At 51.0% G+C, this 26379-nt stretch overlaps 1 protein-coding gene across 9 annotated transcripts in view; it reads left to right on the top strand.

Moving 5' to 3' along the window:
• Positions 1-26379, top strand: part of SNPH (syntaphilin) — a 38811-nt gene that overhangs the window by 6707 nt on the left and 5725 nt on the right. For 2 of the 9 annotated variants that reach the window (XR_011647299.1, XM_071211618.1), the window contains exons 3-5: positions 19385-20030; positions 20633-20839; positions 24478-24627. Coding sequence is in view for 6 of the 9 variants with exons in the window: in XM_071211618.1 (XP_071067719.1) it covers positions 19849-20030; positions 20633-20839; positions 24478-24627 (539 nt within the window). In the remaining 3 variants the exon portion in view is untranslated. Of the gene's footprint in view, positions 1-1182; positions 17998-19384; positions 20031-20632; positions 20840-24477; positions 24628-26379 lie in introns of those variants that run through there. The other 7 variants (XR_011647301.1, XM_058286822.1, XR_011647300.1 and 4 more) reach the window with 5 other exon arrangements.

The following is a 26379-nucleotide window of genomic DNA, read 5'->3' as shown; positions in this document are numbered from 1 at the left end:
GGGGGAGAACTAAATGGCTCTTCCTCCAAAGCACTCAGCACTGTGCCTGGCGCATCGTGCTGCTCAGAAAGGTAGCTGCATTGTTTTTAACCTGGAAAACCAGGCAGACCCAGAAGAAAAGCCCAGGCACAGATGGGGCATAGAAAACAAGAAGCAGCAAAACAATTCAGGCCCATTCAGCAAATATTATCCTCACTTTACAGGAGAGGGTAGTGAAGGGACAGGTCCGGGGGCAAGGTCCTTTGTTCAAGGTTACACATCTACATAGCAGAGCCTACCTCTAAATACAGGTCTGTTTGGCATCAAATGTATGTCCTTTCTTCTGATCCACACTGCCTCTAAGTTAGTGATTGATGAAAAAAATAATCAAGTTCCATTTTTTTTGCACACACACGACAGGTGAGGCCCAGTGCTAAGTGCTCTCCATGTATTATATCCTTTAATTCTCACAGGTAACCAGTGAGGTAGGGAGTTTTACAGATGAGGAACCTGGGGCTACCAGGAAGAAGAAACTGCCCCAAAGTTTCCTAACTATGAGGTGCGGGATCAGTATTCCAACCCATGTAATTGGGCTCGGGTTCCTCTACTATAACAGGTGGCAGGTCTGCAGGGATAAAGGCATTTGTCAGCAGGTGCTTGAAGAATGGTCACAGTAGAGAGCCCGTCTTCCACATGCCTTGAGGGGCAGATCCCTGAGCAGTCTCTCAAGTGCCAGCCAGGGAGGCCAATTTTGACTCAATTCAAGGGAGAACATTCTAATATGAAAATGCAACTAGCAGTGAAACTGTGTTTTTGAGAGCTCACACTTCATCTCTAGGCTGCACACACAGGCCTGGATGTTCTAGAAGGAATTCTTGCCATGGGATGGAGTTTGGAGTGGCTGTGCTTGACTGTCTCATACAGTCCTGAGGCTCTGAAATTCTAGAGTCGGGCTGGTCACATGTGATGCAAAGAGTGGATACCACTGAGCAAGAGTAGCTGTAGGCTGGGGTCATGAAGGAAGGCTTCCTGCAGGAGGGGAGGAAGTAAAGCAGGATCTTCAGGCTGACAGAGGAACAGGATTGTGTAAGGTAAGCTCGCCAGCCTGCCTGGGGCAGAGGGTTGCTGCCCCTCAGCAAAGGGCAGCCCCTGTTCTCTTTGGTTTTTTAAATGGTGGAAATGGAGTCACAGTGAATCCTGGATCTTTCCACCTCCGTACCTCCACATCCCCCCTCTTACCTCCCACTCTCCCCCTCCTTTACTTATTGTACAACCCACCTCCCTTCCATCCTCCCTTTCAGAAGTAGCAGAATGTGGACAGTGAACTCGGCTGAGAGGAAGGTGTGTTAAACATTGCCTCTGCAGTGAGGTGAAAGCAGTGGAGCAGCCTAAGGCAACTTTCTCCCGTTTGGGGCGCAGAGCCAGAGGAGGAGGAGACCGACCGGCTCTTACTGAAGCAGCCACTGGGCCTCCTGGGAGCCATTCTTCATTTCTGGTTCTGCCACTTGCTGGCCTGTGACTTCAGGCAAATCATCTTAGCCTCCTGGGCCTATTCACATGTACCAAAGAGGGAACTGTTGTTTTTTGCCATGAAAGGGGATTGCATGATCTGATGAACTTTTCTGCAGGAAAGGGTCTCACGAACGGTGGACAGCCCCACAATGCTGCTTCCTCTTGAGTCGCTTCCTCTCCACAGGCCTGAATTGCTTCTCTAAAAACACTGTTTCATGGGGCACACACCACATGCCAGGCACAGAGCTATGCAATCACGGCAGCCGTACTGAGGAAGGTATTATTAGAGATTAGGAAACTGAGTCAAAAGGAATTCAAACAACTTGTTCAAGTTCCCGGTGATTAAGCGGGACTGAGTCAGGATCCAAATACCTGATACTGATTTGCCGCTCTGTCTTTCTCTCCCTTTGTTTTCTCCTTCTCTTTCTCTCCCTATTCCTGTCTCTTAGGCCTGTGAATGTCTCTTCCTCCCTGTCCAGCCCTTAGCTGGGCCTTTCAGAACATGATGCTAGCCCCAGGCCTGACTGGAGTGAGCTGGCCTAGGGGACTAGTACTGTGGAGCCCTTGGACTTGTTCCACCCGAGGTTGGCGGTGTGGACTCACGGGCCATTCTTTTCCACCTTGGTGTTTTCATGCAGTCTGTTTCCTCTGCCTGAAATGTTTCCACCCTATCTGCGATCTCCTTATGCTTATGTCCTGTCCATCTCAACTCCCATTCAAATGCCATCTTTTAGGAGTTCCTCTTCTGCCTCCCACAGCCCTTTCACAGAGCCCAAGCTCTTAGGCACCATCCTAAGTTCCACCCGCTCCACACCTGAGGTGGGACCCAGGGCCCAGACTGGAGCTGGAGGACAACTTGGCCAACTCCCTCTTCTGGAAAAGCCTCCCCTTCTGCATGGGAGGGACTTTTTACTCTAGGGGCTCCATGCTTGGGAGAGGATGGGCCTCAGAGCTAGTTAGGACCAGCCGGAAATGGGTGTTGTAAGGAATCTGAGTGGTAAGCCAGCTGAGGCCCTTCTGAACCTTTCCAATGAAGGAGACCAGGATCCAAGACTAGAAAGTGTCAGATCCTTTGCACTGGTCTCTGAATGGTAGAGTAAAGAGAGCACAGACTTTGTAGTTGGACATGCTTGGACTGCCATCTCTGCCTCTACCATGGACTTACTTTGTGACCTTGGGCAAGCCATTTAATTTCTCTGACCCTGTATTTCCTCAGTAGCAAAAACAGGCATCATAATCATAATTCCAGCCTCACAAGAACAAAGCTGTTAAACTAAATTTGAAATCCCATATGTATAAAGCCCCTAGTACAGAGTTTAGCACACGTAGGTGTTTAGTAAATGTCAGTGTCCTTCTATGCGCAGTTAGAAAGAAAGAACTTTATAACTTCCCTGGTTTTCCAAAAAGCCAATGCATCTTTAGTTGGTAGTGAGCTCCCTGCCACTAGAGACATTCAAACTGGGTCTGGGTGATGCCAGAATAGGAATGTTATTCAAAGAGGGGAAACTTCAATCAGATATGTGTTAGGCTTTGAAACCTTCAGATTCCTTCCTGCCCTGAATTTCTGTAGTTCTGTGAAGATTAGATTCAGATCTCATTAGTCAATTATTAGAAATCAGTTGGGATTCTGCTTGAGCATCTTTTTAGCCTGATAAAAGATGGAATTCAGCTGGAGTTGTAAGCTAATTGAAGGCTTTCTCCCAAGAGGTGGCAAGGCTAGAAACAATCAGATCCATGAAGGAGAGCTTTAATAGACCCTGGGAGGGGAAACTGGCTGGGGTGTTTCAGGCATGTGGCTAAATATTTAGGTTGGACTTTGGGAAAGATACACCATGGCTGTTTGGATGAACTTCCTGAGGGGCAAAAACTGATTTATTTCTGGTTCTCAGTGCCAGCACAAGCCAAGCACACAGGAGATACTCCGGAAAAAATGACAAATAGCCTCGGCGTTCCTATCAGATGAAATTCTAGGTTGAAAGACTCTTAGGGCAACTCTAGAGGACCATGTGGCAGTTTCATACTCAGTGTGCATGTGTGTGATGTGTGTGTGTGTCTATGTTTATGTGTCTGGCTCCTAAGAGAGACTTCTGCTGCTGCTGCTCCTCCTTCCCCTGACCCTTCCACTCTTCCTCACTCCTCCAGCTTTATCGAGGCATAACCAACATACAACAAGCTGCTGTATGTAAAGTATACAATTTAGTAAGTTTTGACAAACATTTATACCCTTCAAACCATCACCACAATTAAGGTAATGAACATATCCCATCATTCCCCTCTGTAATTCCTCCCTCTCATGCCTCCCTTTCCCCCACTCCCATATCCCCAGGCAACCACTGATCTGCTTTCAGTCACTATAGATTACTTTGTATTTTCTAGAACTGTATATAAATGGAATCATGTAGTATTTACTTTTTTGGGGTCTGACTTCTACACAGCATAATTATTTTGGTTCATGTTTTGCATGTATCAATAGCTTATTCCTTTTTATTGGTGAGTGTTATTACGTTGTGTAGATAAAGGATAAGTCACATTTGTTTATTGGTTGGTGGACATTTGGGTTGATTTCAATTTATAGTTATTACAAATTAAGCTCCTATGAATATTTGTACATAAATCTTTGTACGGACATACATTTCCTTGTCTCTTCCACACCTAGGAATGGAATGGCTGGATCATTTGGTAGGTATATATTTAACTTTTTAAGAAACTGCGCTAGTATTTCCAAAGTGATTGTACCATTTTTATGTTCCCACCAGCAGTGTGTGAGAGTTGCAGTTCCTCTACATCCTTGCTAGCACCTGGTATGGCCAATCTTTTAACTTGAACCATTCTAACAGTTGCATAGTGGTATCTCCTTATAGCTTTAATTTGCATTTTCCTATTGACTAATGATGACAACCATCTTTTTGTGTGCTTATTTACCATCTATATATCTTCTTTGGTGGAACATCTGTTCAGATATTCTGCCAAATTCAAAAAGTTGGATTATGGTCTTCTTGACATTGAGTTGTAAGAATTCTTTATACGTTCTAGATATATGTTCTTTATCAGATATGTATTTTGCAAATATTTTCTCCTGGTCTGTGGCTTGCCCTGGAGGGTCTTGTGGGAATTTCATACTCAGTGTGCCTATGCTTTCGGTATGAAAAAGAGACAGACAGGCAGATTAACTGATAGAACCCAAGAGAGGCTCCTGCTTCTGAATTCAATTCTGCTCTACTACCATCTAAAATCTTAGAAGGACAGTGCCTGGAAGTACTTAAAATTCATGTCTCCACTAGGACTCTGTCTCTGAGGTAGAGGGCCGTGGCTGGAAGCCCTGATGCCTTCTACTCCTGTGACCCTGGCTGAGCCAGGTAGCTTTTTTGAGCCTCCCTCACCCCACCTGTAAGAGGGACATAGCATTGCCTTCCTCTTGGGGAGAGCTAGACAGCTGCCCCTAGCTGACTGTCCCACCTCTGAAGCCGGGGAGTGTGTGTGGACACCATCTATTGTTTTCTATTGTGGGAAAAGCTTTCTAGGCAGAGGGCCCTGAATGGGCAAAATCCACCAGGTAAGCTCAGCCAAGATGGCTGGGGAGAGGGTGTGAGGGGGATGAGGCTGATAAGGATGCCAGAGGCCAACAGTTCTCTTTTAATTTGCTAGCTGCTAAAACAAATACCACACAATGGGTTAGTTTAACAACAGGAATTTATTGACTTGTACTTTCAAAGGCTGGCAGGCCCTCTTCTTCTCGGGGCTGGTGTCTTTTGACTGGCCAGCAATCTCTGTGGTTCCTTGGCCTTTCCATCACATGGCAATGCACAGGGCAGCATTGTTCTCTTCTGGTTTCCATACACTTCCAGCTTCTTGCTTCTCCCATGGCTTCTTCCCGATCCAATTTCCTTTGCTTTTTAGGACTGCAGCCATGTTTAAGTAAGGCCCACCCTCACTGAGTTTGGGTGCACCTTAACTAATAACATCCTCAAAAGTCCTCTTTACAAATGGGTTCACCCCCATGGGACCAGGGACTGGAACCTGAACATACCTTTTGTGGGGGTCATGATTCAATCCCCAGCCAGCTCTGTGAAGTGAACTTTGGATGGTATTATCTCTTTCTTACAGGTGGGGAGACTGAGGCACTGAGCAGTCAAGAGAGGCATGTCCTTTGGCCTGTGAGTCTGGCAGAGCCAAGTTTCTTGGCCCCCAATACTGTGCTCTCTGTACTGTGCCAAGCTGTTACCAGGGCAGATGGGGAGGGGCTCTCTCAGGGCCCCTTTCCTGGTACGTGGCTCTGTGTGGGGTTCTCAGGACTCCAGGATCACCTCTTTGGCTGCCCGACTCCCTTCAGCAGGTGTGTGCTAAGGTTGAATTCGGAATTCTTGCACCTGGGAAGACTCTGAGCCACTAACGCAGGATGCCCACAGCTGCTTCCCTTTTAGCCCTTGCAAGCTAAAAGACAACCAGCCAGATCTTCAAGCTTGGGGCCAGCACCACCACATGAACATCCCTGGATGCAGAGTTGTGTGTGTGTGTGTGTGTGTTTAAAGCTGGATACAGTGCACCCCCGAACACCTCTAGTGTTCTGTTATTAAGGGAAAATTGGGGACCACATGCTGGGTGGACAGTGATCAGTGATTACTGTCTGTCCTCCCCTGTCCACCCAGAGCCTTAGGCACCCTGGCCACTCTTCCCTCTCATGCCCCACAGCCCATCTCTTCAGGTCCTGACGAGTCTACCTTCTAAATGTCTCTTTTTTTTTTTAAGATTTATTTTAATTTATTTCTCTCTCCCCCTCCCCTCCCCCAGTTGTCTGTTCTCTGTGTCCATTTGCTATGTGTTCTTTGTCTACTTCTGTTGTTGTCAGCGGCACTGGAATCTGTGTCTCTTTTTGTTGTGTCATCTTGCTGCATTAATTCTCCATATGTGCGGCACCATTCCTGGGCAGGCTGAACTTTTCTTTGCGCTGGGTGGCTCTCCTTACGGGGCGCACTCCTTGCGCGTGGGGCTCCCCTATGCGGGGGACACCCCTGTGTGGCAGGGCACTCCTTGCGTGCATCAGCACTGTGCATGGGCCAGCTCCACACGGGTCAAGGAGGCCCGGGGTTTGAACTGCGGACCTCCCATGTGGTAGACGGACGCCCTAACCACTGGGCCAAGTCCACTTCCCCTAAATGTCTCTTGAAGCCATCTCTCTCTCTCATTTCCTCTCCTCTATGTCCATTTTAGCTTCATTGTAAGAATTCCATCTTAGCCCTCATTAAGGCCTCATCATCTCTCACCTGACCTCCTGATACCTCTTGGTGCTTCCAGTCCATTCCTGGCAGGCTGGTATGGGCTTCTCTATAAACCTGGCCTCATCATTCCTCTGCTCAGAACTTCTTTTCCTAGGCTCAAAAGGCTCTTTCTCACCCTGGACCAGCTTTCCTCTCTAGCCCCTGCCTCCTTCTACTGTACGACCTGGCAGTGTCCAGCCCTTGTAACTCTTTTCCACCTCCAAGACTCTGTAAATATTAACCCCTGCCCCTGTGCTGAGTCTGGAATGCTCCTCCACAGACAGTTCCTAGGTGCCTGGAGAACAACTATGCAGTCATCCCAGGGAACCTCCTTCTGGGTTCCTCCTCTACCCAGCCCTCCCTGACACATGCTGTGATTATTGAAACTCTGAGGAGAGGACCTGGCACACTCGGTAAATATTGACTCCAAGTGCCATGCCAGAGCTGCCACACAGGTAGGAGGTACAGAAGCTAGGAGAAGGGAGAAGTCTGTGGGGTCTTGCTTTGAATCTTAGGGCTAGGTCAGTTTTGAACTTGGGTTCTTCTGGAAGCCTTAGTTTCTGCACTTGCCTCATAGAGATGAAGATACAAGGCCCAGGAGATACAGAAAGATCGTCTTGAATGATTCTTCATCTGAGCTTGACCACCTTGCCTTGCAGGACCATGGCTAAGTGCCAGTGGTTTATCATCATCTCATGTGCCTGCGTTCTGGGTGGAAGAATCAACCAAAACTCTTTAGGAAAGCGGTTTGACAGCATATTCATACCTTTTGTCCCTATAAGTCCACTCTTGGTGATCCAGCCTGAGGAAGTAATTCTAAACACAAATAATAATAATTATTATTATGCACCAAGATATCAACTTTGCATTATTTTTGATAGAAACAGTCTAAATGTTCAACAGAGGGGAAAGTTAACTGTGATGGACCTGTGGAATGGATTATTGCAAAGCCCATAAAATGCTGTTCATAAAGAATACATTATGGGCAACTCCTAAACCATGTTAAATTTTCAAAAGGTGCTAAGTTGCATATATACCACATTTATAAGTATGTAAAAATACATAACAAAAAAAAATCTAGGTTTTCTGCTTGCATCTCTGCTTTAGGAGCAAGTCCCTGCTCTACTCCACACCAGTGGCCTCTACAGTCACAATTCTCTGTCTGCTCAGGGGAAAGGGCAGGTGAGAGAGACACCTGAGCACACAGTGGCAACAGAGCCCAGGGTAGGCTTGGCTGTTTCCTTGGAGTTTTTTTTTACAGGGCAGGAGAGGCCAGCATTTGCTGTCAGGTGGGAAGAAGAGATCTTTTTGCTGACAACAGAGCTGGTGTCCTTTACTTTGCCTCTCTGGCCCCAGCAGCTTTTTCCCAAAACAGGGTTTACCCCTCAGCCCAAGTTCTTACCTGACAGCTGGGAACCTAAAGTACACAGCAGGGCCAAGTTCCCAGCCTCCTGTGTATCACTGCCCACAAGACTGAGAGCTGCAAGCCAAGGGTTCAAATCCCAGCTCCACCACAGATTTACTGCAGCCGCCTCTGCCCTGTCCTAGGCCCCAACCCCTGACCTCAAGATTCTCTTTCTGTAAAATGTGATTGGACTAGACTAGAGGTCCCAAACTGCAATGCCAGCCAGTGAACAAAGAGATGAAACAATCCAGGTATAAGATCAATAATAGCATTGGTAAGAGCTCTGGGGCAAAGAAGCCACTTTTCAGCTTCCACCAATTGTTGCCATGCAGGAATGTGGCCACAGTGCTGCAAGGTCTTTTGATTTGTTTAAGGCAGGGATTCTTAACCAGGAGTCTATGCAAGGATTTGAGGGAGTCCATGAGCTTGAATTGAAAATTCAAAAAAATATTATTCTTGTGGGGACGAGTTGGTAAGGGTGTGATGTATTTAGTAAGTAATACACAGTATAGTATGGACTTAGTGTGATTTTTATTTTGATGTAGCATGTTCTGAGTGCAGTGGGTAACTGCCTACAAGAAGGTTGGTAAGGATGGCGGAGATGGTTTTATGATGCTGTGGGAAAACTCAAATTTCTAAATGTTTGCTGAAAATGACCACTTGAACAGATGTTGAACCATGCTAGGTTATCAGGTATTGATATTATGGGAAAGTTATAAAACGTAATTTTGAATAATCATAAAATATAATTTAAAGACACGCTGATGTCAAGTGTCATAATTCTATCTTGCCACTACATTGTGAGAAGGGGGTCCATGTTTTTTATCTGACTGGCAAAGGGATCTGTGGAACAAAAAAGGTTAAGAACCCCTGGTTTAAGGCAAGGCAGAAGTCTGGATTTTTATATGAAAGTGCTCAAGTTGTAAATGTTGGCTCAAATCAAAACATACCAAAAAAATAAAAAACAAACCAAAAAAACACGTATATGCAGGCCAGAGAAAACCTGTCTTCGGGCATACTATGGCCCATGGGCTGCTGGTGTGTGCCCACTGGAGTCACCTGCCTCCAAGGGCCTCTGGCTCTGCTCCTCTGCTTCCTGGATCCCTGGTCCACAGCTATTTCTGGGCAGAATGAGCCTGGGCCTGTGAGAGAGGAAGGTCAGCCTGCTGAAAGGCTGAGGGCGAGGGCGAGGGCGAGGGCGAGGAGGAGGCCCTGGATTGGCTCACTTGGACCCCCATCCCTCCCTTGCCAAATACACAGGCCCTCAAAGGCTCTGTCCTGCTAAATGAACTGAGAGAATGAGTGTGGAGCACCCAGTACAGTGCCTGGCACCCTGGCAGCTTTACAGCTGTGCTGCTTTTATTCTTTCCCTTGGGACCCAGTGATTGAGAGCTTTTCCACACCTGTAGCAAACTGGGGATACGGAGGTGAAAAAAACCCTTTCCTGCACAGAATCTAGCAGAAGAAACAAACCCACCTAAATGTGTAAAGTGGACTATAATAGTATAAACAAAGTGCCACAAAGGTTTCTTGCCTCTTTTTAGACTTAAAAAGACCACTCTTCCATGTGTGGTGACATCATCCAGGTGCAGACCCATTTTTTTTAAACATTCAGCAAATATTTATTGAGGACCTGTAGTGTAGTAGGCTCTGGTCTAAGCCCTGGGGATTAAAGAAGGAACAAAAAAGGAAATATCTTTACCTTCCTGGGGCTTATAGTCTAGAGAAAATAAGAAAAATAAATATATTAGATGCTGGAGAAATCTATTAGACAGGGAGAAAAAGCATGGGAATAAAAAGAGGGAGTGCCAGGAGAGGCTGTTGTATTTTTAAATAAGGTAGTCAGAGAAGGAGCACTGAGAACGTGACATTTGAGCAAAGAAAAAGGCTTGAATACAGAGAGGGAGTACGCTGGACAAAGAGCTAGGGAAAGAACATTCCAGGCAGAGGGCCCAGCATGTGCGAAGTCTCTGGGGTGGGAGTGCACCTAGAATGCTCCAGGAAGCAGTGTGGCTGGAGCAGAGTGAACAAGACATAGTGGGGGGTGAAGTCAGAGAAATAAGGGAGGTGGGACAGGATGTGCAGGGCTTTCCATCGGTTAAAGTCAAGTCTTCTGCTTCCCGCTGAGATGGGAACTGTTTGAGGGTTTTGAGCACAGAGTAACATGATCTGATTCGGGTTCTAAAAGGATTCTTTTGGCTGCCATGAAGAGATGGTAGTGGGTAAGCAGATTACATTGAGGAGAAAGATGGTGGTGACTTGGATCAGGGAGGGGGCAGTGGAGGGGCTAAGAGATTCAGGGAAAGAAAGCCGACGGACTCTTCTGATGGATATGAGAGTATTGGTCAAACCACTGGAATGATACAATTGCCATGAACGGAGATGTGGAAAGTTGCAGGAAAACAGGATTTTTTAAGGAGATCAGTTGTTCACGTTTTGGGCACGTTAATTTTGAGATGCTCTTTTAGACCAAAGTGCCAATGTCCTGAAATTCTGTCTTTCGGTAGACAATAATTGGTTTGTGATTTTTTTTTATCTTGTTTTTGCCATTAGATCTAACTAAGTATAAAATGATTCTGTAGCCAGGGAGCCCTGAGAAACAAATTGTTATGATATTCCAGATTAAGATTTTGGACTGAGATGAAGATATAACTGGTACATGCACACATTCAGATACATATGCATACATATATACGTATGTGTACATATATGTGTATATGTATGATATATTATTAAGAATATATTTAGATGAAAAACAATTATGGAGCACCTTCCCTATGCCAGGCCCTTGCTACGCATTTAGCATGTGTCATTGCTGATTGCTACCATACTCATGAATAACAGCTGTAATTAGCCCCATTTATAGATAAGGAGACTGAGGCTTAGAGAAATTTGAATTGGGGATTCAAGCCCAGACACATGTGAGACCCAAATCCATGGTTTCTTTCTGTTAGGTTAGATGGACTCTTAGTGAAGGAGTAAGACCATTCTGAGACAAAGGGTTTTTTAAATGAGATTATAGGTATTTGCAGAATCTTCTTTCAAAGCCTTTTAAAATGCTCATTTCCACTAAATTAAGGGACAAAGCAGCTTTTCCAGAGAGGGAAGGCTTCTTAGGGAAAAAGAATTTATTAATCACCTGCCCTCTTCCAGTATCCATGAGCAATGGTGAAAGTCCTGGATCTTAAAATGCTATTGGAGATCAGCTGGACAGGGACCAGCTGCTGAGGTTGGCAGGGAAGCTGGCAGCTGGAGAAGAAGAGAAGTGCTGGAGGAGAGATGAAGGATGCTGCCAGGAATTGGCAGGGCTCCTGGGATAGAGGAAGAACCATGAGCTGGCCCAAGTGTATCTACACTGAGCCCCCAGGAGTCACAAGGAGATAGATGAGACTTGGCTTTCAACAGGGGCCTCTTGGCCAGCGTAGTTTGGTAGGATTCAGACTGGCCAGCCCACCCCAGCCTGGAGTTTCAACCTCATGTTCTCTGTTTCTAGCTCATTTTGTGGCTTTCAGCAAGTCCTTATTTTCTGCTCAGAAAATGGGGCAGTTGGACTAGATTGCCATGAAATGCCAGGAGAAAGAATGTGAGAGGCAGTGTGTTTATGCGGTTTTCTGCCTGTATTCCCAGGAAAGCGGAAGTTCTTTACTCTCAGTTTGGGTGGGAGCCTATTTCCATGGAAAGGGACTGCAGATCCAGGCAGATCAGATGGCATCTCAGATGACATCTCCACCCTCTTAACCCTTTGGTCCTTATGTTCAACTCCTGCCAATAAAGCACAGCACACACAAGGTGAGGACAGGCAAGCTCTGGGGGTTCCCACTGCCTCAGGACCCTCCTTGCAAGCTCCTGATGGGCAGTTCTCTTCCCTTACAGAAAATCCCATTTGAAAAGGTTTTTTTTAGCATCCATTTTAGGGAGATCTTTATTTCTCCTAAAGAACTAGTCTGCTTCCCACCCTGCCCTACCCACGAGAACAACATAGCAGGACATAATTACTCTTTTTGCCTCAGTGGCCAGGAAGCTCAGAGGTGAATGTCAGCCTCGTTATTGGCACCACATTGGTGTTTGTGGTCAGGCATTCCCTTCCCCACCGGGCCTCGAGTATTTCACTATGCACCTTTCACTCTGCATCACTTGTGAGATGCTGTGAAGTTGGTGGGACTTCTCCTGTCTGACTCCTGGGCCTTGCTGCCATGACTTTTTACTCAGAAAGCTATGCTTTGCTTTTCTTTCACTGAGCTTTGCCTGGATGCAAATGGAGAAAGGGGAGGGGCTGAAGTGCAGTGCCCCAGTCACTGGAGCCAGGAGTCTGGCTCTCTGGCCAGGCATCCACAGCCCAGTCATGTGGCTTCTCTGGATTTCACTTTCTCTCTCTCTGAAATGATGGGCTGTGAAAGTCTGCTGAAGATCCTTTCCACTCTAGGATTCTGAGAGTGGGATCTGCTCCCTGTTGCTGCTAGGAGTAAGTGGGGGTGGGATGGGGGTGGGGCTGGCTTAAGGGTCCCAGCAACCAAGGAATGGTCTAAAAAAGGGGAGATTCCAAAGGGAAGGAAGCCCCTCCATCTTACCCTTCCAGTGACACTTTGGAGCCAGGACCTCGGGAGGAGGGGTCATGCTGCTGCTTGACAGCTCTGCCAGCGGGGAAGCCCGGGGAAGCATATGCTGCTGCCAAGGTCACTGAAGGGCCTCCATCTGCCGGGAGCCACTTGCCAGGCATCAGGAAGCTGGGGCTGACCCCACAGCACCTCTGTTCCTTACACCTCCCCTTAGGTGTCTGCAAGGAGCAATGCTGGAGTCGCTGAGATGGTGGAAGAATGGGGACCAGTGTTCCCTCCACTGTCCCCTCCCTGTGAAGGAGATCTGCCAGGCATTGCCTTGGAGAGTCACCCTCAGGCAACTGGCCTGGCAGAGGATGCCAGTAATTTCAGAGTCACCCCTAGGCCTGCTCTGACTTCCCCTGAGGCGGTAAAGCAAGGACTAACTCTGAGGAATGGAAAAAGAGAGATCACCTTCAAGAGGTAGTGGTAGGAGGAAGAGCAAGGAATATTCAGTCCTCTACAATTTTTCAAGATCTTCCCCTTCCGTCCATTCATTGCCTTGGCTGGATCCCTGAGAGGCAGGCGGGCCAGAATGGTGATTCCCACTCAATGTACGAGGTAGCTGGGACTCGGAACGGTCAAGGGGCTGACCCAAGGTCATGAGCAGGGACCATGCCACGTAGCTCAGAGGAGCTGAAGGTCTCGGGGGTGGACTTGCACAGTGCCTGGACCTCTGGGTGGGTGCAGCAGCTGTGGGGAAGATGAGAGCAGCAGTCCTCAGGCAGAGGGCTTCTCCTTGGCTCACAAAGGTGGTTCTATGAGTAACAGGGAAGGACTTAAGCTGGTTACAGGAAAGGTGCTTGAAGATTTCTGCTTTAACCACCTTCAGAACCCTGCTCACCTCCTCTTCCTGTGATGCAGTGCTTTATTTGGAAGCACGCAGAGCCCAGGATGCAGGGATATTACCCCCTCATCCCTGCCACGGTGTTTAGTCTCTGGATGGAGTGGGGATTTTCCTTTTAATGCAGCATAATGTTATGTGTCCAGTTCTACTGTACTAAGAGATGTTCATGATGCAACAGAAACACAGATGTTCTGGAAGTCCAGGATGTGACCTCTTGTAATCTCATGTGGTTTCAGGATCCACATGTGTCAGAGAACATAGTCTCTGCATGATCTTCCCCCAAAGGAACATGTGAGGATCAGATGGTGGCACCTAGGCAAGAACCTGAAAAGGGGCAGCCTCTGACACCTGTCTCCTCCAGGCTGACCCAGAGTCAGGACTGCCAGGGTGTGTACTGGGCCCAGCTGCCTGAGGTCAGGAGGAGGAAGGAGAGCTGGTTCTCGTTCCCATTCTGGGCATTTCTGTCTCTTTCTTGACTGTGCTTATCCTTCTATTCCTGGAGAAGCACGTTGATTAAAAATATATATTATGTAGATTCACATACCATAAAATTCACCCTTTTTAAAGTATACTATTCAGTGGTTTTTAGTATATTCACAAAGTCATCCATCTGGTGGTACCACTACCTAATTCCAGACCATTTCCATAATCCCTGAGCCCATTAGCAGTCACTTCTCATCTCCCCCCAACCCTTAGGCCTTGGCAACTGCTAATCTACTTCTGTTTAAGAATTTTCCTATTCTGGACATTCCATGTAAATCAGACAGTTGGGTCGTTTCTACTTTTTGGCTATTATGAATAATGTTGCTATGAACATTCATGTACACGTTTTTGTGTAGATATATGCTTTCTGTTTTCTTGGCTATACCTAAATGTGGCATTGCCGGATCATATGATCAGACTTTGCTTAACTTTTTGAGGCACTGCCAAACTGTTTTCTAAAGCAGCTGCACCATTTACATTCCCACAAGCAAGGTATGAGGGTTTTTGTTTCTCCACATCCTGGCCAACACTTGTTATTGTCCATCTTTTTAATTGTAGCTGTCCTAATGGGTGTGAAGTGGTATCTCACTGTGGAAAAATATTTATTATGAAGGTTTTCAACCTGAAAAACCTTTCTAAAAATAGAATCTTACTTCAGACCTTCTATACATAGAATGGAGAGAGCGAAGCCTCTTCAGATGAACTGGGGATGGAGACTGAGCCCACACTCCACAATCCCAGAGGCAAGGCTTCAGAGGCCCCCCATGGTTTGAAGACCAAGCTCTGGAATCAGAGGTTAATCCCTGGAGATTGCCCGCCTCAGCCCTCAAGTCCCATCCTGGTTGCCTTGAGAACCCGTCTGCAGCATTTGGCCAAGCTGTGGGTCTGCCCTGCCACTCTACTGGGGTTGCCACCCTGAGAAGAAGGAGTCCAGTGGCTCCTCATGGCAGGTTATCAGCTCTGAGAGCAGTTTGTGCCAGGCAACCAGAAGGAGCCAGAGAAATGCCGACACTGCCCTTCCCGAGTTCAGGAAGAAAAGTGCTGGTTTCCCCCACAGCACAGAGAAATGTAATGGCCGTTGAGGTTGTGAGGTCAGTGGGGTTTGCGTAACTCTTCTAGCCACAGACAGCCCTGGAATCACTAATCTTCTGAAATCTAATGTGCTCTGCTAGGACACTTTCGGCCAGTCCTCCATCTCTCACTTCTCTCTGCTATTAGCATTCTAGATTGCTCCTGAGCATTAGGTGCCCTGTGATTTGATGGGCAGAATGTTCTGGGTTCCATGTTGCCTCTGGAGAGAGGGGCTGCCTCCCAGGGTTCTATGCTGGCTGCTGCAGTGCGCTGCAGCTGTCGGGGACCTGAGTCAGAGACACAGATTGTTCTGTTCGCTTGGATTTTAGAATCGTTTTCTTCTTTTATTAATTAAAAAGGGCAATTTATAGTGCATATGGGGACTTTTGCTTGGCTTAATTGTTAGATTAACCCAAGCACCTGATTCCTCCCAAGACCAGCTGATTGAGTAAAATGGTAGCGTCACTCTAAAGAATCCAGCTTGTTAACTTTACAGATGTGGAAACTGAGACCCAGGAATCCTACTAATCAAGGGGCAGACATCATCAGCTGGAATTCCATCATTTCATTAAGAGCCCTAGAAACAGAGACTGTTAGATGCAGAAGTGCCTCAGATCATCCAATCCAACCTCGATCGGTGGTGCCTGTTTAAACCACTGTGCTACTCAGCATTTGGTGTTGATTGTGCTTATTTTTATGAAATTCCCCAGGGGGTGGTGTTCCCTGAGGTTTGGCCCAAAGCCTGGCAAACTAGTAAGTGATGGGGAAGTGGCAGGAGGACAGGCCTGTGGTGGAGGGCGTCTTACAGCAATAGTGTGACTTATGCCTGAGGATGGGGTTGGGGTATGGGGACGGGGGGGGGCACAGTGTGGGCCAACAGCAGGCACGGAGATGAGGAGGTCAGACTGTCCCAAAGGGCGACCCTGGGGGGTTGGGAGGCAGCAGAGAGCTCGTGGGAGAGGGCCTTGAACACCAGGAACAAGAATTTTGACCTAATTTTTACTTAGTAGGGGCTTCTGGTGAATTTTAAGCAGGGAGCAGGCCCTCTTCCCCACCACTCTTGCCACCGCCCTGACCCAGGCCTCCTAACCTCCTCCCTGGAAGTTTGTGAGTCTCTTTACTGGTCCCCCTGCTCTTGTCCCTTCCCAGTCTCTCCACAGAGCCCCCTACCAAGGGGCTTTCTAAAGTGGAAATCTGACTGTGTACCTCCCCTTTCCAAAGCCCTTCCACGGCTACTTGTTGCCCACAGGACAAAGTCCCAGTTTATGGGGCTCTGCTGGCCTGGCCCTGCCTCCTTCGGCAGCCTCCCGCCCACTGTGCTCTGCCCTCACCAGCCTCCCCTCAGCCCCCCGCAGTTTCCTGATAAGCCTTGCTCTTGAATTACTCATTGCTTTGGTCCAGGCTTCTCCTTCCCTCCCATTTGCCTTCACTGCCTGGGAACTCCTTCAGGACCCAGTGTAAATGTCTTGGTTAGAGAAAGCTTGCCTGACCCTCCTGGGGCCACCAGTATGCCCTAAAATTGTTTCCATTGTGAAACTCACATTGCAGTGCAATTCTGTACTCCCGTTTATGTGGCGGGAACTGGCCTAAGCCTTGCACCTGCATTATCTTGTGTTCCTCTCTCAGTAATCATTTGAGCTGCATTCTGTTACAGCCCAGTTTCAGATGAGGAAGCTGAAGTTCAGACAAGTGATGTCATTTGCCCAAAGAATGTAGTTGGAGGATGACAGAGCTGAGACTTGAATCCAGATCTGCTGGGCTCTACTTCTGAATCCCTCAGTCTCCTGTTCCCTGCACCCTGGATCCTGAGGGTCCATCGTAGGCCCTCAGGAAACTCTGGGTGTGGGATGCAGCAGGATTTCCAATGTGTGGGCAGAACGGGGAAGCGAAGGGAGGAGAGGCAGGCTTTAACCTAGGCTCGAGGTGACCAGCAGCCCTGCTCCCACGGCTGAGGCTTTCCTTTCCGCCTTCCATTCCAAGTGGCAGCCTCTGGCCACCTAGGGACAGGCCTGTGGGACTCCAAGCGGAGCAGGCGTCATGGCAACCAACGCCATGGCAACCTGCCTCTTCTCTGGGGCCTGCACGGACAGGAGGACCTGAGGGAGCATGAGTGTACACTGAGGCTTCTGAGTAGAAATCCTGGAGAGGTGGCTCCCTTTGGGCCTGGGTGACTTCTGCCCTCCCGTGAGGGATCCCCCTCCCCCCGAGGTCCCGTCCCAGCAGGGGAAGTGCCACTTCCACCTCTGTCCCAGATGAATGGCTGGCTCTGGCCTCCCCAGAGACCGCTGGCTCCATCCAGATACAAATGCTGTCCCCTTCCCACCCCCAAGCCAGGGAAGAAGAAAGAGGTGCCAGCAACAGCAGGGAACTTGAGGGAGGTGTAAGGTTGCCAGGCAAGGGAGTAGCAGGGACAGTGGGGACAAAGGCCTCATTCTGCTGAGGCCACACGCAGCTCCAAGGCAAACCAGGCATCTGGGCTACCTCCCAGGACCCAGCCTGGAGGCACATGGGCTTTCCTGGCTCCTTAGCAACTTCACCGAGTCGGGAGTGAGAGACGGGTCCATCTTCTGATCTGAACCCTTCTGCTCGAGGCCCTTCTGAAGGCACCTGTTTGATCCTCCTAAAAGCCAGAAGGGTGCGGGGGGAGGAAGGAACATGGGAGGATGTCTGGTAAAGCCAGACTGACCTGGGCTAGAAGCCAGGGGGTGTCAGCCCTGTAGCTGTGTGACCTGGGGCCCAGATGGGATAGCAACACCTGCCTCGAAGGGTCGCTGCACAGAGTGACAGGCCAGTGGACATCAACGCCTATCCCATGGCCACCTGGCCACAGAAGGGTCCAACCAATGACAGGTAATACTTGAAGCCATTGCCCACCCACTAGGAAGGCCTGTCACTCACCCAACTGCTCCTAGTCATGGTCCTCCTGGGCCATTCGTGACCCCCTGGCAAGTCAGGTGGAGCACTATTGCTCTCCCCTCCCAACACCCCTTCCGAACCTGGCCCTGTGGTTGCAGGAGGCCCTCCCCGGGTGGTTGGAACATGGAAGGCAGGAAGCCTCGCCAAGCTGGGGCGAGCCTCTCGGGTGTCGGGCATGATGGCAGCTGCTCCTGCAGCCCGGCACCCGACACCCCTGGGCAGACAATGCAGGCTGTGTCCAGGCTTAGGGTGGGGGGAGGGTTGGGCCCCAGTCTGTGTCACAGCCAGGAAATAGGCCACCTGAGCGGCCGCCTTTGTCCACTCGGAAAGCAGGCCCACCACTGGCTGGGGTAACCAGGCTCCCAAGAGGCCCTGATGTGGGAAGCGGGTGGCACCCTGGCCTGGGGATGCCGGGGTTTGAGATACACCTGCTCAGCCATCAGGCAGCCCTGGCTCAGGTGTTGGCCCTGTCGTTCACTGGAGGTGGGACTTGGGCAAGTGCCTGCCCTCTGAGAGGCTCGGGTTCTGCATCGTAGCACTTCCTCATGGGGGTGTTGGGAGGAACTGGTGGCGTGATGTACGTAAGGCACTTGGCACTGGGGCTGATGCACAGCGGTGCTCGTGAGCACTTCTCTCCCAGCATGTTTGAGGGCCAGTGCGTGATGTCCTTGGCTACAGTCCCCGGTCCATTCTCTGAGTGTGGAAGGAGGGGGCTGGGGTCTCTGGAGCTGGCATAGGACTAGCATGTTGGCTGCAAAGAACCCAGACCCCTCCATCACCCCACGACAGCCTGGCCCAGCCCTGCACGGGGCCTCTCCCCTGCACAAGCCCCTGTAGGGTTGCCCTATGAGCCCAAGCCCACAGGCAGGAAAGGAGCCTAAGGACTCCTGCGCAGGACCCAGAGGGCCTGAGTCCACCTTTCCACTTGTCAGGTGGACCAAAGATGGGTCTCTCCGGAAATTGGACACTTCCTACTTGTTCCAGCCCCCCAGGACACCCATGGCCCATGTCCATCTGCCCCAGTCTTCATCTGCCTTGAGCCTGTGCCCCTGAGCATCTGCTGTATGCCAGTCAGCCCGCACGTGTTTGCCTGATGGGCGTGGGTGTGTTTGCACGATGGGCGCGGGCGCACCTGAGCACAGCATGCCAGGGGGAGGGTCTGTTGCACATCCTGCTTCGTGGGCAAGCACCCAAGCATGCTCACCGAGACATGTGGCAGCAACCTGGAATGGCAGGGACATTGTATCTTTTCACGGTTGTGTGTATCCATTGTCTTTCTACACGTGTGCTGGTGTGTTGGTCTGTCTTGTCTCCCCTGTAGACGGGAAGCCCCAAGCCACGCACCAACGGGTGCTCCGGAAAGGTGACGGTCGGCGAGACTAGCCCAGTCTAACTTGGGGTCCTGCTCCTGCTCCAGGAGTGCTCCAGCCTGCATCCCTCACCGAGGAGGGGGGACTGACGTGTGCCGGGGTGGGGTCCGGGCATCAGGGACCCGGGAGGAGAGGCAGGCCTGGCTCCTAGCATAGAGGACTCAGTGCTGCGCTGGCGGTCGGAGGCCCTGCCCTGTGCCAGTGTGACCCATCAAGGCCTGCACGCTCTCTGGGCACAGTAACTCACTGCAGATTTCTGGCCACCCCTAAGGCTCTGGCAACCAGTGACTCTAAGTCCGGTGGCAGGAGCCAGTGCCCCGAGCTGGTTCCCCAGCCCCGCAGCTGCAGCCAGAGCCTGTGGCTGGGTGCTCGCTGGGCCCTGGGGAGGCCCTGCTGAAGGGTGAAAGGAGAAGCCATGCCGGGCAGCGGCCCCAACGACAGGATGACGTGGCCCGGGCCGGCCCTGCCCGCGGCCCCCCCAACCCGCCCTCTCTCCTCAGCCCCGGGGACACCACCCATCCCGCCCCTGACCCGGACCCGCAGCCTCATGGCCATGTCCCTGCCCGGGAGCCGACGGACCTCTGCTGGATCCCGCAGGTGAGCCTCCCCCTTGCCTGGACCTCGGCCTTGCGGGGCCGGTGAGGGAGGGCCTTTGTGCCCATCTGCCACCGATTTGCCCTGTGTCTCCGAGCAAGTTGTTGCCCGTTTCCCCACCTTTAGAATGGGCCCGATAACACTTGCCACCTCCTGGAACTATTTACCAGCTCAGACGATGCGGTGGAAAGGAGCGCTCTGAGGACGTAGCCACTGGGCTCCTTTTCACGAGGTCCTTGTCGATCTTGTTTGGGTTTTTGTGAGGACTTCCTCTTAGGCTCACTTGGCTGCCCTTGATTTTCACCCCGTGTGCCCCACCTAATGTCCCCACCCGTGTCTGCCCCCTTCTTTTCCACCTTGGCTTCAGTCTGTACAGGGGGATCTCCCCCCTGGGCTGGGGGGAGCCCTGGAAATTGAGGGCCCTGGGTAAGGACAGGCAGGGACCCCCCAGCCCCCAGCCCTGCCCTACCTTCAGTCTTGCCCCTGGGGAGCCAGGGGGACCACCTCCTCTGGTTTTCCATTTTGATTGGCACTGTCTGTTCTGTCACCCTTGTCTGTGCATCCCCCTCTCCTCCCTGCTTGTCTCCCCGGCGGTGACCCTGAAGTGGGGGCACATTGGGCCGCAGCGGCCTGGCGGTGTTCGCCCAGTGTCCGCAGCTGCCCACCAGCCAGAATGAGCCCCTGCCTCTTCTTCCTGCCTCCAGGCGCACTTCTCCCCCCGTGAGCGTGCGGGATGCCTACGGCACCTCTTCCCTCAGCAGCAGCAGCAACTCCGGCTCCTGCAAGGGCAGTGACAGCAGCCCCACCCCCAGGTAACCAGTCCCCCCACCCAGGGCCTGGCTGCCCCAAGGCAGGGGATAGTGAGTTGCATGGGGTCTAACCCTCCCCGACTCCAGGGACATCTGCCTGCAGTGTGATCTCGAGCAGGCCACTCCTCTGGGAGCCTTGGTGGCCTGCTCTAGGGCGGATATGATACCACCCAGCTGCACATACCTGAAACCCAGATGCATGGCTTAAACGAGCCAGGGGGCATTTTCAGAACAGGAAGCCAGAGGTAGGCAGCGCTCCAAAGCCTCAGGGACCCAGGCTCCTTCTCTCCTCCTGTTCCGCCGTCCATGGTGTGCAGCTTTCATCCTCGCATTACAAGATGGCATCAGATCAGCAGTCCAGGAAGGAAAAAGAAAGGCCAAAAGCTGTCCTCAGAGGCTCGTTTTATCTGAGAAGGGACACCCTCCCCAGGAAAGTCTGCCTGCAATTTGCTGGCCAGAACTGGGTCATGGGCCAACTCTGATTGCTGGGGAGGCTTGGAGAGTTGGTGCCACCCCAAACAAAACTGGGGTTCTATTAGGAAGAAGGCAAGAAATGATATTGGAAGGCAATAAGCATGAGCATCTTGCTTTTCTCAGGAGACGCTTTGAGAGTAGCTGATGTGGAATTGGTTTGGAAAGTGAAATGTGTTACAAACACGGTAAACGCTAAGTTGAGGTCTCCAAGTATGCTAGACCAAGACTTGAAAAGGAGGAGCAGGTAGAGGGGAGCTGTGGGTCCTCAAAGACCAGGAAGTAAGAGCAGTAACGGCAGAGCCACAGCCTCTGTTCCCCCAGCATTGAATCCAAGGGGAAATTAGGGGAGTGGGGGGACAAACGTGACCTTCAGATTCAGTCACTTTCGGTCTCTGAGTCCTCATTTCCTTGTCTGTAAAGTGGTGCTAATAGCGCAGAGGCTTCGTGATTTGCGGTCCATGCAGTGCATGTAGCAGGTGGCCAATCGCTGGCCGCTGTCCTTATTGTGACTTTGGTCTGGCTTGTGGGTCATGGTAAGAGAAGAGCGGGAGACATCTGGCCTGCAGCGCCCATGGCTGGAGCACCATCTGGGAAGGTTTGTCCTGCCCCTTCCAGCAGGGATACCATCATCTGTGTCAGAGTTTGCCCCTGAGATGCCCATGTGCAGGGCCCAGGGCCTGGCCATAACCCCTCAGTATGTAGATGACATGAGCGAGACTGGTGCCTGAATGTACATTTTAAAGTGCATGTGGTTGACAACTTCAGTACTTCTTCATTGGTAATGGATTTTTGTAGCACACCTCCTTACTCTGGCCCACGGGGGCAGTCCTAACCCTGCGGCTGGGAAGGGTTTTCCTCATGCCCTCTGTGTGTGACTGAGAGTGAATTACAGCGTATCTGTCTTCTCTGTTATCCACCTACCTACACACAAAAAATAGAGCTAGTTACAAATAGGTGTGTGAGCATGAAATGTTATAGTGGGAAAAAATAGAAAAGCAAATGGAAAGAGTTAAAATAGTTATTTCCTTTCTAGCCCTCAATGCTCAGGCCTGGTCCTCCTCTACCACTGCCACCTCCCTCTTACTCAACACAAAGCTGTGCCCCTCTAGACAAAGTCCTTGCAGGGCCCAGGGACATCTGCAGAAGCATGTGGGCTTCAGGGCAAGCCGAGACTCAGGGCCCTTGCTGGTTTGCTTCTCTTTTGGATGGAGTCTGCTCAGGTCCACTTAGAGTCCACCAGAGGAGGCGTCCCCAAGCTCCCAACCCATGCCACTCCTCTGCCTCTGGCCAAGCAGGACACAGGCCCGCGTGTGATTTGGCTTGAGTTAAACTTAGGGATCAAGTGGTCAGTAAAGAGAAAACAATCATTTCTCCTCTCTATCAGACTGGTAGTTGGAGCATCTTTCCCCACTTTCTCATCCGTAGATTACAATTTACAAATATTTTTTCCTCAGTAGACATTAGCCAACTACCATAAAACTTTGTTTTTCATTTTTTCAGGAGGTACTGGAGATCGAAACCAGGACCTCGTATATGAGAAGCAGGTACTCAACCACTTGACCTACATCCACTCCCCAATGACAGCTGGTTTTTCCTTTTGTTTTGTTTGTTTTTAGGAGGTACCAGAGATTGAACCCAGGACCTCATATGTGGGAAGCAGGCACTCAACCACTTGAGCTATTATACATCTGCTCCCCTACAAAACTTTTAAAGCCACCATCAGTTAAATGGGCCTCATCTGGGCCCTTCGATGCCTAACCCCTATCTCCTGAAGGAGCAGTTTAATGGCACCAGAGCCTCTGATTCTCTGGTTGGGTGAGAAAACGCCCAGGTCTTTGAGGCAAGAGCCAAGGAGGTTTCTTTAGGATAGAAGGAGTAGAGGTGACTAGGCCTTGGCCTGTTGGTGGAATTGAGGTGATCTTCTTCCTTGTGAGCCTCAGAGGCCAAAGCTTTGGCATTTGCGCCTCTGCTGGTACCTGACACAGCCTCAGGGTGGGAAGTCCTCCTCCTTGGCACTGTGTGGCTGCACCATACATCCTTGTGGTGCCCATGCAGGGGAGCCCATGGCTGCTGGGAGCAGTGCATGTGCCGCCTCAGCATCAGCTGTTGGTGGGCGGTGTCCAGCACCAGTAGGTGTCACGTGTGTCCTCATGCAGGGGATGGCCATGTGTGACCCCAAGCATATGTGTGTACATGTGTGGGTCAGCATACATTTGTTCAGAAAGGGTCAGCATGCATTTATGCAGACGTGTGTATGGCAGGTATCTTGGTGTACACAAGAGCACATGAGAGTGGCAGCAAGACTGTGGGGACTGTGGGGATGGGCAGGCACAGGTCCCAGGGACAGGGAATCGGTGTGCTCAGATGTGTTTTCCAAGTATGTGTGCATATGGTGCCCACCCAGCATACTTGAGGCTGGGGGAGGGTGTGAGAGTGTGCAAGCAGTCGACTGTATCTGCACACTCTCTCCCGGTGCCCATCCTGGTCCTGGGGACAGCTCTAGGCTCTGAGGACTCTGCTGTGGGGATGAGAACTCCTCGCCTCCCCCACCCCATGTGTCCTCCTTGGTGGGGGGGAGGGGACGGGAAGTCCTCGTCGGCCACACAAACCCAGAGTCTGCCCTGAGTCTTACATGGCAGGAGCACCCCTCCCACCTCAGCCTTCAGCCCCCAGACTCGTTTGTGGCTTGGGAGACTGGAAGCCTGGGTTCCGGGGTTGTATCACCAGGACCCTCTGTGGGACCTTGGGCAAGAGTTAACCCCTTCTGTGTGATCTATATATCTCTCTAAAAAAAAAAAGTTAACCTCTCTGAACCCAGTGGTCACTGCTGAAAGGTGACAACAGTCCTCACTCTCAGGGCCCCTGAGGGTTGAAGACGGGTGCCGGCAGGGTGCAGTCTGGGGCCGGCTCACTCGTGTGCCCTGGCATGTGTCTCCCACCCTTAGCTAGAAAAGGCCGCAGCCCCACCCTGACGCCACGGGTCTTCGTGCAGAAGAGCTTTGACAAAACCCACCTTCCAGGAGGGCGGGTGTCCTCATGCGGGGGGCCTGGCCTGGCGCTGCCTGGTGGCCGTGGCACAAGGTGGTTGGATGGGGATCCTTTGCTCCGGAGGGAGGCGCCTGCGCCTTGCCGGCCTCCCCCCTCTCACGGGCAGCGTCCTCCTGCAGGCGCTCCATGAAGTACACGCTGTGCAGTGACAACCACGGCATCAAGCCCCCCACCCCGGAGCAGTACCTGACCCCACTGCAGCAGAAGGAGGTGTGCATCCGGCACCTGAAGGCTCGGCTGAAGGACACGCAGGACCGGCTCCAGGACCGGTGAGCGCGCAGCCAGGGACAGTGCCGGTGCGTCTCTGGGAAGGAGTCGCTGGGAGCTGCCCGGGCTCCAGCCCGCCCTCTCCTTCCAGCAAGGCCCCATCTGAGCCACTGCTCGAGCCCCCAGCCAGCCCTGCCTTCTCCTCAGAGGCTTCCCTTGACAGCTCCAGGCAGCTGCTGGGGTCCCGCCCCGCCTCCACCCGTGGCTGTGCCCTTCCAGAGCCACCGGGCAGCCTCTGGGCCACTCCTTATTCCCTGGCTCTTTTGCACATGGGGAGATGGAGCACAGGGAATTTTATCCTGGCTTTCCAGTTGGATTAGTTTTCTAGGCCTGCTATAACAAATTACCATAAACAGGGTGGCTTAAAGTAACGGAAACTTATTCTCTTGTAGTTCAGGAAGCCAGAAGTCCAAAATCAAGGTTCCGGCAGGGTTGCTGCCTCCTGGAGATCTGCGGGAGAATCTCTTCCATCCCTCCTCACAGCTTCTCTTGGTTGCTGACAATTCCTAACCTGCCTTGGCCTGTAGCTACAGCACTCCAATCTCTTCCTCCGTGCTCACCTGGCCTTCTTTCCTCTCTCTGTTTCTCCAAGTTTCCATTTCCTTATAAGGGCACCAGTCCTGGATTTAGGGTCCTAATCCCTTATGACCTTATCTGTAAAGACCTTGTTTCTAAATAAGGCCACCTCACAAGGCCTGGGGGTATGACGTGAACATTTCTTTTTGAGGGACACAGTTCAACCTGCTACCCCTGTCTCTGTGGAGAGAAACAAGCATTTTCTGCCCTTGGTTTCCTCGTGGGTGAGTCACCAGGGGGCTGTTGGCCCACCAGTCCCAGCCCCAGAGGCCTTGCTCCCCCTCCACTCCCTGCTTCAAGGTGATGGAAAATCACAGAAGCACTTCTCTGGGCTCCTCCCTGGCCAGCTGAGCTGTCACTTTCAGTGCTTTGAGGGGCTTAGTCATGACCCTCCCAGCCTCTACCTTTCCAGGCTAGGGCCTTCAGTTTTTTGATGGAAGCTTCAGGGCCACATCTCTTCTGTTCTCTTCCATTATCTTAGCTGCCCATTTCCCGATTGGGTCAGTTAGAATGTACGAGGCTTTTTCCTGAGCAGAGCTCTCCCAAGTAGCTGGCTTGGTTTTGTTGTGGTTTTGAACTGGGGAGTTTACAGTGCCATTCTGTGCACCTCGCTGCCTGTAGAACTAGGATTTCCCCTTGTGTTTCCAGTTCCTTCCTAGTGATGCCCAGCACTCCATGAGTGCCTCCATCGCCCAGCACAGATGGCGGCCCTCTGTGAGTGGTGTGGGCAGGACGCCCTGTTGGGAACGTGCCTGCACACAAACTCCCTGGCTGCTTCTCTGCCCGTTACTCCAGCAGGAGCCTGTGGCAGCTCTTTACTTGCAGGAATTGCACATCCATGTTGTCATGCTCCTCCCACTCTCTATACGCATAGTTTGATACCTGTAGTTCCCACAGTCAGCTGCCTCCTTGTGGGCACCATGTGCTTCCCACCCCATGTGTCCATGTGCTGCGTCCACTACCTTGGGCTTTTCTTTCCCCCATCTTGCCTCCTTGGCAAACTCATCCTTCAAGATCCAGTTCAATGTCACCCCTTTCCTACAGCTTTCCCATGGTTCCCTCCTCTTCAAACAGACTTTCAGTTGAGGTTTTAGGAGGCCAACACCATATTCCACCTTCTCCCTACAGTCTCCATCCCCATCCCCACCAACCGCCAAGTTCAGAGCCAGTGAGAGAAA

Source organism: Dasypus novemcinctus, chromosome 24, assembly GCF_030445035.2.
Source record: "Dasypus novemcinctus isolate mDasNov1 chromosome 24, mDasNov1.1.hap2, whole genome shotgun sequence".
NCBI classification, from domain to species: domain Eukaryota; kingdom Metazoa; phylum Chordata; class Mammalia; order Cingulata; family Dasypodidae; genus Dasypus; species Dasypus novemcinctus.
The sequence above is the reverse complement of the archived record's forward strand: the minus strand, read 5'-3'. Positions and strand labels throughout refer to the sequence as shown.